This window comes from Pinus tabuliformis, chromosome 4_2 (genome assembly GCF_031772625.1).
Source record: "Pinus tabuliformis cultivar Carrire ecotype Pingquan chromosome 4_2, CPIR1, whole genome shotgun sequence".
Lineage (NCBI taxonomy): Eukaryota > Viridiplantae > Streptophyta > Pinopsida > Pinales > Pinaceae > Pinus > Pinus tabuliformis.
The window spans coordinates 296009441-296025435 of record NC_142304.1 but is presented as its reverse complement, the minus strand read 5'-3'; the positions used below and the strand labels follow the sequence as shown (position 1 = coordinate 296025435).

At 42.4% G+C, this 15995-nt stretch overlaps 1 protein-coding gene across 3 annotated transcripts in view; it reads left to right on the top strand.

The window, feature by feature from the left end:
• LOC149169165 (callose synthase 3-like) overlaps positions 1-15995 on the top strand; it is a 425897-nt gene that overhangs the window by 178219 nt on the left and 231683 nt on the right. For all 3 annotated transcript variants that reach the window (XM_089428591.1, XM_089428590.1, XM_089428589.1), the window contains exons 15-21: positions 13156-13487; positions 13802-13854; positions 13993-14053; positions 14321-14402; positions 14498-14547; positions 14675-14761; positions 14930-15064. In XM_089428591.1, coding sequence (XP_089284717.1) covers positions 13156-13487; positions 13802-13854; positions 13993-14053; positions 14321-14402; positions 14498-14547; positions 14675-14761; positions 14930-15064 — 800 coding nt within the window. The remainder of the gene's footprint in view (positions 1-13155; positions 13488-13801; positions 13855-13992; positions 14054-14320; positions 14403-14497; positions 14548-14674; positions 14762-14929; positions 15065-15995) is intronic.

Here is a 15995-nt window from a genome sequence, read left to right as displayed (position 1 = left end):
TTAATTAAGTTGTCTCTAGGTGGAATTTCCAGATTCGATTTTTGGGTTTTGGAGAATACATGTATTCTAGCCTCTCCACTAAATTGTGTGGCTAGAACACAACCAATGCTACAAAAATCAACAACTGTTGCTCCCTCTGACTGCTGGAATTACTAAGCTAGGCAATTCGACTTTTTTGCAACCCTACAACCTGAAAATCAATTTTCTGCCCCAGCGATTCGGCTTGCCTGTTTGGATACTATGCTGCGTTTGAGAATTTCAGCTTGCTTCTCCCATTGAACAACAATATTCTCGCCTTCGCTTATGAGCTTCTTGGATGATCACTCAAGCTCTGATACCATGTGAAAATTTCATCTATTGCAGTGACTGGAAATTATTCTCCTAACTATAAATTTAATTATGTAGTTTATTTGTTATGGCAAACAATTAATAAACCACTACTGCAATTTTCACCATAAAATACTGTGGAAAATAAAATACTAGAAACTGAGAAATTCTAGCACACACACAAAAATTTAACACAGTTGTTTTTGGACAATTGTCCCCAGAAAAACCCAACTTGGGAAAACCAGTGCAGTAGATGAGGGTTTTATTATTATTTTTCAACAACAAATCTGAGTACATTAATTTAGATGCTCCACTGGCGATCTAATCTGAGAAAAAATACTAGCAAAATTATTGTGAGAATTTTCTCTCACCCCTCAGATCCTTCTGCGTCAACCTCTGCGCAGATCCTCTGGGAATTTTGCACTCCCTCTCACTGCCTCTCCCGGAACTGGAATACTTCCTCTAGAAATGTTGCTGACTTCCTCTTCCACCTGCTACTCACCCTCTGGCTCTATGTTCTTTGCTGAGTCTCTACTACTGAGAAAATCGAACTCCCTGGGCAACTGAGTATCCGCACTGGTATTTCTCCATCACCACATCGATTCCTTCTTATATCTTCATGTTGGGACTCCAACGATCAAGTTTAAATCTTAATCGATGGTTCAGATTATTTCTAAATCGATCCGTGTGAGTTTCTAGAGAATTTTCACCTTGACTTAATTAATTCTGATTAATTAACCAATTTTCCTAAGTTTAGACTTAGGAAACATTAAAAAAATTGGTTAATAATCTAATTAAGTCATCTCTAGGTGGAATTTCCATAAACGATTTATGGGTTTTGGAGATATCATGTATTCTAACCTCTCCACCAAATTTCGTGACTAGAACACATTTGATGCTACAAAACCTAACATGATGAATTTCATAGAGATACTCTCGCACTCATTCTTCATTGACCTCTGCACTGTCCTGGCATGAAAGAATCTCTCAATACCAGGATCCCAAGCCATCCTATCCCACTTGAAGCTCCCCTCGCAACAGTCACTGTTGTGCCCGGTATAAGTACCAAAAGTCCCCTATATTCCATCAGTGAGTAGGGGATCATGATAACGTGGCACTATGCCCAACTCCTCGTGAAGTTGTCCTACCACGTAGGCCATCCCATGCACTCCAAGAGTATACTCTCGAAGATACCACCCAATCCCTGATTGATAGTGTCTCGCTCACGTGAGCTTTTGCTGATATCATCTTGCTAGCCCACCTGCCATGCTAATGAAGTCCCCCATGCCATCAACGAGGCACCAAAGCCCAATGGAATATCTGAATGATCTTCCACTGTAGAAATTGCTCATCCCCAAGGGTAGCTGTACTGCCAAGTCCTATGATGCCCGGATCCCCTACTATTCTAAAAAGGGTGCCACTATGATGTCGCTGCGCAACTCTGATCATGATAGTATGCCCCTCATGCTCAAGTTGTATCCACCTCTCTTGGGATCTGATGGCAAAACATCTATGGAGTCCCAACGCATCTAGACCAAGCACCTCCATGATGTCACCTCCTACCCATCCAACACTCACCTTGATCCGTAGCGATAACAAGGAAAACCAACCTTGCCATGCGACCAAGGCCTCAACGCTCCCCCACATGTCAAACCAAGGGTGAGTTGGGTCATACCCCGTCCTGATTCCACTCACCACGAAGCAGAGTGTCCAATCGACCAACCAAACCCGTGAATCCCACAGCCAGAATGACTATGGCATAGTCCTAACAGCTGATGGAACCAACTTGTACCATGTCTCAGGTCCCTGCGTGTAATCAATATATGAACCCCATGCATCACAAACCAATTTGGTGCGTGCGACACAACCTTGCGCCTGTGATACCACACAGTGGGATCTGTCATCCTGCCTCCTAAAAGTGCTCCCCAATATTGCCCAAAGTCTAAACATCTGCCTGTAAGTAAGGTCCACCAACTATTGTAGATGCTCCAGAGACACCTCAGAATGTCTCACCAAAAGGGGGATCATGTATCACCCAGAGTGTGGGCTCAAGGGTGGTGCAAGTGCTACCTCTACAGGAGATCAGACTACCCCAAGCTTGCATCCACCAACTCGTGTCCTGACCATATGCCACAACTGGAAAGCCTCTCTCCCAATGCTTTGTGTCCTGTACAACTGTCTCAAATGAACCTCATGGGTCTTATTGCTCTTGATGAGAGCATCAAGAGATGATATCCAAGTCTGCTGTGTCAGTGTGCAATGTTGGAGAGTGATAAATGGAAGCTCACTATCAGCCCTATGATCAAATCACTCTTCAAATCTGAGTGTGCAAAACCCAATGGTGTGCTTGATGCCCTCATCAGGATATCTCTCTGGCGACAACACTGACAACCTGTTGTGCATCATCTTGCTTAGTTTCACACACGTACGTACCCCTACACTCCTCTACATAGCACTAAAATCCGTGGCACAAATCCATGCACCCATGGGTACCAATGCTCAACGCCATGCCCGCATGTACCATAGGGAATCCCATATGTGGCCATGCAACCACCACATTGCTAGTACACCTACCACGAAGTGATCTACACCTCCTCATCTGCCCGGGTAAACCTAAGCGGCCTAACTCCACACCTGCTAAAGGGGATATCTTTGCTGTGCCAATCCTTGGTGACTCCTGTTCCCAATACCCCAATGGGAGAACATCGTCTCCATACCATGCCCAGTCCGGTGGCCTACCTATGCCAACTCCTCCCACCAGCTGTTACAAGAGAATGCTAATCATCTTGCGACCCCATGCACAACCAACATTCCAATACAATCCATGGATCCTACTCACAAACCGCCTACACACTAATGCTGATTGGAATTCCCTTAAAGAATGTATGTGCTCAATCACTGGGTCGACTACCTCATCAATGCCATAGCCACCCCACATGTTTGATATCAGATAGGGAGCTCCACCTGGATCCCAATGCCAACCTGGGCCTCGAGTGCCCTCAGTGTATAAGAGCTCCCACTGAGCTTTACTCCAGACTATGACCATCTCTATGAGTCCACTCCACTCCGCCGGGTACCAACCCAGAATCTCTCGCCATCCAACCCCAAGAGAGGGACTGAAAGCACAAAATCCCACACATAGAACAACCCTGACATGCGGATGTTGCGCCTTGTGCAACTCCGATCGTTTCATCCCTCTATCTAGGTCAACACATGAGATCTGACTAGGTAGCTTCGTCTACCCCTCTCCAATGGGCAAAGGTGACCCAATAGTGTTGCTAACCTGGTCATCCCCTCTGGTATGTCTAGGCAACTCCGCCTCTCTCAATCCAATGCATAGGGGTGGGCTGATAACGCTGTAGTGTGAAAATTCTATCACTGCAACATCTGATTTACCTTGCTTACTTATTTCAAATAAGTTCTTTATGAAATTCCTTCCTTAAATATTAAAATAAATTCCGCTGCAGATATCACACAATAATACAGAAACAAACACATGCAGAAGAATCAACACAAGTATTTTGGACAACAGTCCCCGGAAAAACCCAATGTGGGAAAACCGGTGCAGCAATGGAGGATTTTATTATTCAGCAATTCTTCAGTACAACAAGGTGCCAAACTGGCTTACCCAATAGAGAGAAAAATTTCTCCAGCACTTCTCCCACTCCCAACGTCAGCCTGGTTGACCTTTGTGTAGCTCCTAGACACTCTGCGTCAACCCTAGGCCTCTCTGCATCACCCACACAGGCCCCCTAGTGACTGTGTAATCTCCTGCTGCCTTTGCGTCTGCCTCTGCGCTGGTCTTTTGTGGCTGATACCAATTCTCTAATCCGTACTTGTTGCCTCCTGCTGCTCTCCAGACCACTAGTTCGAATTTCTCAGCTAACTCCGCTCCAAAAATCAAATTGACTGGTCTCCCTCAGTGTATTCTCCAACTGCCCCTCAAGCCTCTTCTTATACTTTTCTCGTTGGTCCATCAACGACCGAGATTAATTCTCTAATCAACTGCTAAGATTAGGTTTGGCTTGATCCATGACTTTTGGACCATTCTAATTCAGTTCTATATTAATTCACATTAATATTTTATTTTTCTGAAGTTCAGACTTAGGAACTCCATTAAAAATATTAATTATTTTAATATCTTCCAAACAGGTTAGATTCTGCCCAAACCATTTTTGGGTCTTGGAGATCTCATGTGCTTTTAGCCTCTCCACCAATTTTCGTGGCTAAAGCACATTCGATGCTATCCCAAATCAACACTCCCTCTTAGTGAGGAATGTGCTCTAGTAATACTCCTCACTGAGTATCACCCTGATCATGCAGCATCAGTCCATGTGTTGATGCTAAGCCTCCCTGCCCAACATCCTCTGCTTTGCTGCATCCTATATTGCTGCCCATGGCTCTGCTACTACCACTGCTACATCTGTACAACAACTCCCTCTGCATTTGTGCTGCTACTGGTCCTTTTCTCCCAACACTGTAACCGCACTGCAATTCGCTCTGCATCCGTGCTGCTATTACCCCCATTTCTGCTACTGAAACGGGTTCTTTATCATCCCCATCTTTTCCCTAAAGTAATCAAAGTTTGTCCTTCCAAGGGCCTTGGTGAGGATGTCCGCCACCTGTTCTCCTGTAGGAGTGTAGCTCAACTGTACAGCTCCTCGTTGGACACAGTCTCTGACAAAGTGACACCGGATATCAATATGCTTTGGCCGATCATGAAACACTGGATTCTCAGAGAGCTTAATGCAACTCTGATTATCGCACATGATCCTAGTCGCCTCCATTTTCCTTCTGAATAAGTTCACAAGCAGTTTTCTAAGCCATATGGCCTCCCACGAAGTTGTGCTCACCGCCATATATTCCACCTTAGATGAGCTCAGAGCCACGAACTTCTGTTTCCTATTGCACCAGGAAGTCATCCCTGATGCAATGTTGAAACAATACCCAGAGGTACTTTTTTGATCCATTGAACTTCCTGCCCAATTTGCATCAGTAAATCCACTCAATCTGATATGCTGACCCTTGGTGTACAAGAGTCCATAATTGATTGTTCCCTGTAAATACCTGAGAACATGTTTAGATGCTGCCCAATGTGCCCTCTTTGGTTCCACCATGAACTGACTAAGGGTGTTGATAGCGTAGCAAATATCGGGCCTGGTATTGACCAGATACATCAGGGACCCTATGAGCTACCTGTATAGGGTGGGATCAACATCCTTGTCTTCTGATGCATCAATCTTCTTCCAGTTGGTGATCATTGGAGTAGCCATGGGTCGACAGTCCTACATAGCATACCTCCCTTTCCCAAGGAAGATCTCTCCCTTCTGCTGCCAAACTTCCAACCCTAGGAAGTAATGTATTTGTCCCAAATCCTTCATATCAAATCATGTGGCTAGATTCTTCTTGCAGTCCCCAATGAACCTGGATGATCCTGTCAGAAAGAGATCATCCACATACAATACTAAGATTAGCAGCTCATTCTCTACAACCATATAGTAGAGATTCGGATCCGCGTCACTCTTGACAAATCCCATCTTTTGCAAGTAGCCATCGATTCAACCATACCATGCTCTAGGTGCCTGTTTTAGCCCATACAAGGCTTTCTTCAATCTGCATACATGAGACTTCTTCTCATGTGTCTCAAAGCCCTTTGGTTGTTCAATGTATACCTCTTCTTCTATTACCCCTTTCAGAAACGCCATTTTGACATCCATCCGATGAATCTCCCACCCCATCTGTGCTGCAAGAGATATCACGGTTCTAATAGATGTATACCTGGCTACTGGGGCGAAGGTCTCTTCGTAGTCAATTCCTTCCTTTTGAGCATACCCCTTAGCCACAAACCTGGCCTTGTATTTCTCAACATTGCCGTTTGCAGCGTATTTGATCTTGTAGATCCATCTCAAACCTACTACTGATCTGTCTTGAGGCCTAGGCACTGCCTCTCAGACATCTTTCACCATTATGGAGTTGTACTCCTCTACCATCACATCTAATCAAACTTGATGTTGAGTTGCCTCCTGGAAATTGGCAGGCTCCCCATCCTGAGCTACTAATGCCTGATATCTATCTGACTATTTTCGCTCCCTCTTATTGTTTCTTGGCGCACCGATGAAGTCCTTTGCATCTCGCGGAATATGACGAAGTTCCCTGCTAGTTCTTCCCGTGCTAGCAGGTGCTTCTGTTAGCTCCTCCTCATCCTGTGAATCTTCCTGATCCAAGAAAGAATTCTTTACTTCTGTTGGTTGAAGAGGTTTCACCAACGACTCTTCTTTTGACTGCTCCTCGAAAGGCATCTCACGAGATTTTCTGAAAGTCCTGTCCTCCATGAACTTTACATCTCATCGAACCACTACCTTCCTGCTCCCTGGAAGATAGATTCTATATGCCTTAGTGTTCTCGCTATATCCCACTAGATATCCCTTTTTTGCAGTTTGATCCAACTTTTTCCTCTTTTCCTCGGGTATGCGATAATATGCTAAACTCCCAAATATCTTGAAATGACTGCCTTCAGGCGTCTTCCTTGTGAAAACTTTCTCTGGAGAAATCTTGCCCAACGTCTAATGAGGAGTCCTGTTCTGAACATAGACTGTTGTGTTGCATGCTTATGCCCATAGGAATTTTGGGATATCCTGATCATACGTCATGGCCCTAGCTGCTTCTACAATAGTCCTGTTCTTCCTTTCTGCTACTCCATTCTGCTCTAGATTGTAAGGAGTTGTCCACTCTCTTCTGATGCCCTCCTTAGCGCAAAAATTAGTGAAGTCCTTATCGACATACTCTCCATCATTATCTAAGCGCAAAACTTTTATTTTATTCCTAGTCAGATTCTCCACCAGAGCCTTGAACTGTTTGAATCGACAGAAAACCTCGTCCTTGGTTTTTAGAAAATAAATCCAAGTTTTCCTTGAGTGGTCATCAATGAAGGTGAGGAAATACTCGGCACCACCAAGAGCTTTGGTGGACATAGGTCCGCAGATATCTGAGTGTATCAATCCTAGTACACTCTTGGCCATGTGTTTACTCCGAGGAAATGCTACCTTGACATACTTTTTTAGAGCACATCCTCTGCAGACATCATCTCGTTCCGTACTAAGATCTGGAACTCCTATTACAGTGCTTCTAAGAATTCTCAGAGCCCCATGGTGCACATGTCCCATTCTTCTGTGCCATAGTTCGTTCAAGTCCTTGTCTCTATGACTGCCTATTAGTGCCATTGGTGATTCCGGTTGTAATCTATACAACCTGTTACTTTTGATCCCGATCTGCACTTTCTTTTTCCAGCTCGGGTGTTTGACGTATACGTTCTCCTTGATGAAGCAGATGTCATAGCCCTTGCCTTGAAGTTGCGACACAGAAAGTTCATCCCCAATCTTGGTACATGCAACACATTTGTAGCACAGAACTGTTCTCCCGATTCTGTTTGAAAAACAATGGTACCCTTCCCTATTGGAGTACACTTTGCCTTGTTCCCCATGGTGATCTGAAAGTTCATCTTCTCTTATCGATATTTTGAGAAACATTCCCTGATTCCCGTCACATGCCAAGAGGCTCCACTGTCTATATACCATACTTTTGATGATGCAGAACTAGTCATACAAGCCACTTCTTCTTCCAACCTAGAAGCCAACATAGAGAAATCAAAATCTCTTTCTTTTGTGCAATTTTATGAAAATCTGTGCGAGTCCCCTGACGTGGATGCCTTTGCATCATGGTATCGACCCGTAACTGATTTTCCCTTCCTATCTTTGATAACTTGGCTCTGATACCAAGTGAAAATTCTATTACTGCAACATCTGATTTACGTTGCCTACTTATTTCCAATAAGTTATTTATGAAATTCCTTCAATAAATATTAAAATAAATTCTGCTGCAAATATCACACCATAATATAGAAACAAACACATGCAGAAGAATCGACACAAGTATTTTGGACAACAGTCCTCGGAAAAACCCAATGTAGGAAAATCGGTGCAACAAGGGAGGATTTTATTATTCAACAATTCTTTAGTACAATAGGGTGCCAAACTGGCTTACCCAACAGAGAGAAAAAATTCTCGAGCACTTCTCCCACTCCTAGTGTCAGCCTGGTTGACCTCTGCGTAGCTCCCAGACACTTTGTGTCAGCCCTTGCTTGTCTGCATCAGCCCTGGGCCTCTCTACGTCACCCATGCAGGCCCTCAAATGACTGCGCAGTCTCTTGCTGCCTCTGTGTCCGCCTTTCTTGCCTCTGCGCTGGTCTTTTGTGGTTGATCCTGATTCTCTATTCCATACTTGCTGCCTCTTGCTGCTCTCCAGACCACTAGTTTGAATTTCTCAGCTAACCTCGCTCCAGAAATTGAACTGACTGGTCTCCCTCAGTGTATTCTCCAACTGACCCTCAAGCCTCTTCTTATACTTTTCTTGTTGGTCCATCAACGACTAAGATTAAATCTCTAATCAACGACTAAGACTAGATTTGGCTTGATCCATGACTTTTGGATCATTTTAACTCAGTTCTATATTAATTCACATTAATATTTTATTTTTCCTAAGTTTAGACTTAGGAACTCCATTAAAAATATTAATTATTTTAATATCTCCCAAACTGGTTAGATTCTACCCAAACCATTTCTGGGTCTTGGAGATCTCTTGTGCTTTAGTCTCTCCACCAATTTTCGTGGCTAGAGCGCATCCGATGCTACCCCAAATCAACAAGAATGTATGTGCTCAGTCACTGGGTCGATTACCTCATCAATGCCATAACCAATGCCATAACCAATGCCATAACCATCCCACATGTCTGATATCAGATAGGGAGCTCCACCTGGATCCCAATGCCAACCTGGGTCTCCAGTGGCCTTGGTGTCTAAGAGCTCCCACGGAGCTTTACTCTAGACTATGACCATCTCAATGAGTCCACTCCACTCCACCGGGTACCAACTCAGAATCTCTCACCATCCAACCCTACGAAAGGGATCGAAAGCACGAACTCCCACACATAGAACAACCCTGAAACGCGGATGTTGCACCTTGTGCAATTCCGATCGTCTCATCCTTCTATCTAGGTCAACACATGAGATCTGACTAGGTAGCTTCGTCTCCCCCTCTCCAATGGGCAAAGGTGACCCAATAGTTTTGCTAACCTGGTCATCCCCTCTGGTATGTCTAGGCAACTCTGCCTCTCTCAATCCAATGCGTAGGGGTGGGCTGATAATGTTATAAATCTTGTGAGCACGCCCCTGAAGCGAACTATGTTGGAATCCCATCGTGTAATCTCTATGCTACCCCTCATCAATGGCTAGCCCAAAGGATGGCTGCACATCCTCCTCCATCATGGGCTCGACATGAGCCTCCAATTGCTCCTCCATAGACAACCAAACATGCAAGACATGCTCATCAGTCAGTTGTAGGTGGCTTCCATTTTGAAGCTCTGCCATAGACCGAGATGCCTCATCAATGGATACCTCATTAATGGGTGTGTTCTCAATTGCCTACTCCTTTGTCTACTGGGGCTACCAAAGGAAAGTCCAACTGGGGTGACTCCTACATCACACTAGGTGTATCCTCGTGCTCCTCCTGTGTGCCATTAACCTCATGCTCAACCGGCTAGAATGTATCTAGATGAACTCCCTCCTCCATGGGTATGTTCTCTCTCATTTTGTCACTACCTCTGCCTCCCATTTGTGTGTTTGCAGTATTACTACTAGTGTTTTGTTCAACTATCATGCTCCTCTTATTTTCTTCATTTGCGGGTTGAAAACTACTATTTCTTCTTGCTGCCCTTCTTGACAACACTCTTCGAGATGCCCCACCAATCTCTCGATGGTCCTAGTAACATTTTCAAGTTTCTCCTGCTGAGATATTGTTGGGCATAAGTTAAATCTGGAGAATAATGTGGGACTCGTGTTTTAGCCTTTGGAATTCTAGTCCACAACAACACTTGAGCATTTGTGTGATTTAGACCCACAGCTGGCCAAAATCATGCTTTGATACCACTGTAAGATTCCTAATGGAAATATACAATGTTAAATAAAGCAAACATAGCAAAACACATACAAAAATTTACAACACATTTAACAACCATAAATCTTCATGAGCTGCGTTGATCTGATCCATTTTATTAATCAATAAGACGGTACAATGTGGTGCTGGAAAGAGCTGACCTGGGCTTGATCAAGGCAAGCTAGCTAAGCCCAAATGAACAATAAGAAATCCCTCTCAAATCTGCTGCTACTCTCTCTTGGCTTTGTGCAGAAACTGCCCAGAAAATACGCTGCTGGCTACAAAGAACTAATGCTAAAGCCTCCTCAGATGCTCAGAAAATTTTGGGAAATTAACTTCGGGATCTCCGCCAATAACCCACAAAATCCCATGAAGGAATTGACCAAAAGTTGCGTTGGAATTTCAGTCCAATTTTCTCCTAGCTCCTCTAGTTGTTGGCTAAGTTGGGGCCCCTGTTTGACCATCAAATCTACCCAAAAAATTATGGAAATTAATCTTGGCCTCTCCTCACTAAACCCAGAAAAACTGAGAAAGGGTTTGTCCTAGTTTTGACACTCCAAAATTGACCCCCAAATGCTTGGCCCTCCTCCACAAGCAAAAGATGTAACCTATAGCAAATGTTGCATTTGCTTCTCTGCCAAAATGTTGGAAAAGCCCCCACAACACTTCCCCAGACTCCACCTCAAGTTTCAGCCCCTAACTCCCTTCACTCCTCAACCTCCAAGCGTGCCTTCTTCAAGAATTGCGCAGTCCCTGTGTTGTTGTTGCCAATCCTCTCCACAAACTCGCACCCCCTGCTACTAGTACGAACTGGTATATGTAGGATTCCCTCCTTGGGTTGGCACTCGAAGTCCACCGAAGAAAGGGTTGAGATCTTTGCTCGAAGACATTCGTGTGCTAAACAACACCGCAGACTTGGCTTCAGCTCAAGCGTGCTATGTCAAAGACACAATTTCTGAATAGATGATTGAATGACCAAAATGAGTGCCTCTTGCTCTATTTATCAAAGAGCCTCCAAGATGCCCATGTGGGCCCAACTCGAATTTCCTCACCAACTTCACTCCAATGAGAGAGTCTTCCACATGTGGGCCATAATTCTCCATGGAGTGGCCCCCATGCTCCACTAGAGCCGCAATATTTTCCATCTTTCCTAATGTTTGGGCCCCCACTTAATCCCAAAATTCATGCAGGACCTCTGAACTCACATCTCTTAAGTGCAAACATGAAATAAGACAAAATTGGGCAAGATTGATATTTCCCTTCAACCTGTTGTCTGAGGCAGGGAACCTGTAACCAAATGGAGAATGAGAGGTTTGGAATCGCTAATGATTGTAAGCTTGGAGAACATATTAGAAAGCACTAGGGATAATCCTTGAAACAATGCATAAGCTTCTGTTTGTTATTGGAACTCGGGCCTAGACCCCTAGAGCCTATATTGTCTTGCCCAATAAGAAAACTTTTGATTTATTCTCATTAACCACTGCCTTGCATCTTCCACATAAGTGTTCAAATCTAGCATTGTGTCTTACACCGAATGTTGAGTCAATTTTGGTGTTAGAGCCAAGTCATTTGCAAAGTGGACATTAAGGAGTTGGTTACTATTTGGTTAGTAAATGGCTTTGATTTTCTTTTGCATTCTTGCCAATGGGCAGCCTTGCAGGATGGAACACTGCAATGTGTTAAGACTCTCATAGTACACCATTTGCAGTAACTTGTGCAGAGAATTGTGGGAAGAGAGTCTCTACATATTGATGATACATAGTACCAAATCTCAGCCAATCTATCATGTTGAGATTGAAGTTCCATTCCATTCCATCACAAGCTTTATCATAGTCTATCTTTAAAAGAAGAGGCTCTTGGCAAATGTCCTAGGCCCACTCAAAAGAAGGGGCTCTTGGCCAATGTCTTAGGCCCACTCAAGGTTTTTCCCGTTGCGAAGGTTCTTGATCTTCATATTGAAATGTTATCTCCCAGATTGTTAGGCCAGAACAAACAAGCCTTGTGCAAGGGAGATTCATCTTGGATACTGTCATCGTTGCTTGGGAGTCAAGGGAATGGGCTAGAGAATCCAATCAAGACTCCCTTTTTTTTTCAAAATAGATTTTGACAAAGCATATGATAGAATACTTTAATGTTTGTGTTCTAAATGATGAATCTGACACTTAATTATAAAGTGAGTTAAGGTTTTCCTATTTCTGTCCTTTTTTTTGTTAATCTTATTTTGATTGATATGACTTGGGATAGGGCACGGCTGTATTGGATATGGATCCTAACTGTATGCAGGTAGTATCCAGAAAATGGACATGTATCTGGGTTGTATATATGCCATATCTGACCAGTAATTGTACTGGATATGTGATGCAATGCATCTTAGGCCTTTGTAGCCATATCCAGTAACTTAGGTATCCAAGCATCATTCCCTTATGAGTGTACATGACCTTCATTGGTGCATGCATGCAAGAGCACAGTTTCAGATCCTGTTATCCTATCTATTGTGAGAGCACCAATGGAGATCCATTCCATTGTCCGTAGTGAAAGCTCTCCTGGCAATGATAGACTTGAATAGAACCACCCTTGCCTATGATGCAACACCTATTGCATGACAAGACGGATTGCAAATCACAACTGATGGCTTGCATCGTTTTTGATCATTGTGTTTATTTGAAGGGCTAAGCTTCTTTCTTTGATACTGAACTTGCATTATTTGATAAATATTGGTTGAATATATGCAGCCATGGCGTGAAAAGAATCGTCGTAAGTGGTGCCTGAAAGTGACTTTACAGTAGTTTAACCTTGCACAGCTTCCACTCATTCTAATTTAATATATTTTCATTTTTGCAGCAATTCTTGATATAATTTTTAGTTGGAAGGCCAGAAAATCTATGAAATTCACTCAGATTCTGAGATATTTATTGAAGGCTGTGGTTGCCGCTGCATGGGTTATCATTCTTCCAGCTTGTTATGTCCATACTTGGGAGAATCCTACTGGTCTTGTCAAAACTTTCCAGAACTTTGCGAGCGGGTGGAATTTCCCTTCCTTGTATATTTTAGCTGTTGTAGCATATTTATTGCCTAATGTACTTGCGGCAATTTTCTTTATGTTTCCCATGCTGAAGCGGTGTATTGAAAGGTCAAACTGGCGCATTTGCACTATTCTGACATGGTGGCAACAGGTGCGCATGTTATAAAACTGTATTTTAACTTTTAACGTCCCACTGAAAATTATTTAGCTTTGCAATATTTATGTTTCTTAGATTGCCTTAAAGCTGGGAAAAACAACTCCTTTGGTCTTTGAGAAACAGATTCTTTTGTTGAATATGATAGCATGTAAATTTAAAGTACCAGTTGTCATAGTACAGTGTTAATATCTGAATACTCAGTACAGCTTGGTTGATAAATCACCTTATTTGTGTAATGAATGCAAATTCCATTACTGTAATAGCACTATTTGGTATACTCAAACAAATCTATCTCTGGTCATTTGCAGCCACGTCTGTACGTTGGATGGGGAATGCATGAGGATTTGTCCTCTGTTTTCAAGTTAGTTTCATTATGATCTTATTGCCAACTGTATTTGAATCTTAGAAATATAGTGGTTTAGATGAAATTTTAAGACTTCTTTTCATATTTATGTTTCATGTTTGTATCTTTTTGATAGCTTATTTGGTAGATCTCCAGGTACACAATGTTTTGGGTTCTACTTCTTATAAGCAAGTTTGCTTTTAGCTACTACATTGAGGTAATAAATCATCTTCTATTTGAGCAGATTTTACTTTGAAGAAAAGGGTTCTATATACAATTTGAGCGGAAAGATAGCATAGGAAAAAATAGTCATTGAAATATCGAGAATGCAAGATGCAGTGGTTAAATTTAAATTTGAAAGTATAATAGTACAACATGAACTACACTGGGAAAGATTTATATAAAACAATTAAATTTTTTATACCCAATTTTTTATTATATCCAAGTGTCTGGGGGTTGAAATTCATATCATATATTCTTTCAGATAAGGCCCCTGGTTAAGCCTACAAAGCTGATCATGCGGATGAGTATTGGCAATTATGAATGGCATGAGCTTTTCCCACAAGGTGAGAGTACTTATGAAGTAAGCTTAGAAGTCATGTATAAGATTCACTTTCACAAAAAATATATTTTGCTAATGTTGCTTTTCTCCATGTTGCAGCAAGAAAGAACATTGGGGTGGTGATTTCTGTATGGTCTCCAATAATTCTTGTGAGCACAGAAGTCAAGTCACAAAATTATGTTGTTATGGTTCTAAATTGTTCAAGTATTTGTTGTGTATGTGGATTAACAATATTCCATATTGGGCTATGCACCTAAGCTAATTATTTATCTTTAGGTCTATTTCATGGACACACAAATTTGGTATGCCATCTTCTCAACTATATTTGGTGTTATCTATGGTGCCTTTCGCCATCTTGGTGAGGTGTGATTCTTTTCTAAACTCATGTTTAGTCTTTCAACTAAATTTGAATCAAACTTGTTAAGAGGACACAAATCATTTCAAGTTTTGAGCAGGCACCTCATTCTCTCTTTTAGAAGCATGCTTGACTTTCTTACTGCTCTGGATTCTGCTTGTGGCTTTCATTTCCAGATACAAACATTGGGGATGCTAAGGTCTCGATTTCAATCTTTGCCTGAAGCTTTCAATGCACGTCTGGTGCCACGAATGAAGGAAAAAGAGCAGAAAAAGGGTTTGAATTCTTTCATGCCACAGATATTTGAGCAGGTGAATTATTGCTTTATATATACATAAAATTAGATATTATTTTCTGGCTGAAATAAAATTTCCATTGATAATCAAAAGGTCAGCTACAGGTGACATGGTACAACCATATTCACCATGAGAGCATGATCTCTAGGAGCTCATATCTGGGAGACTTCCCTACCTAAGCTGACTACAGTCCTACCATATGACAACTTACCCTTTTTTAGTAATACATGGCTGATAATACATACAAAAACTTCAGAAGCCTTTGCATATAGGCAGGTTACAAGCCTATAGAGACAGTCATTAACGGAGACGGAGAGCAAGTAGAGGCAAAAAACTATCTCAGCACAACCATTACTTCTTAGATTGAGGTTTATCTTCAATATTTGGTTCACATCACTCTCAAAGTTTTGCATAGATTTGTAGGTGGCATAGTGCTACTACGTGTCTGGTCCCCCATTTTGCGTAGCTAAGAATTCCTTGGAGAAAATATACCAGCTTCCTAGGACACCCCTTGGGTTTCCTGGAATCAAACAGAACAGAGGATGAAATAACCACAAGAGAAGAGTGATTGGGAAAGAAACTTCAAGCTGCTATCCCTCTCTACCTTCGACCTATCTGTAAATATTAAGTTGCCATCCATGGGCATTTTGGGGACTGCATTTGAAGAGAGAGACTGAAGGATTTGGCCAAATGATTAGTTGATTTGAAGGATAGGCATGGAACCTGGGTTCATATCTGATCCTTGTGCCATTGACTTGGCTATTGAGAGACATCTTCTCCTTGGCCTCCAAGAGTCTCAAATTATTGGCTTCATCCCAGCCATGTAATTTTGCATGGGATCGAACTTTAGATACTTGTCCGGTGCCACCTGTTCTGTGCTTGTCTTGAATTGAATTTGAAGATCAAAGAACTGCCATCCTACAGTAGGACTGAGCTTAAGGGCCTA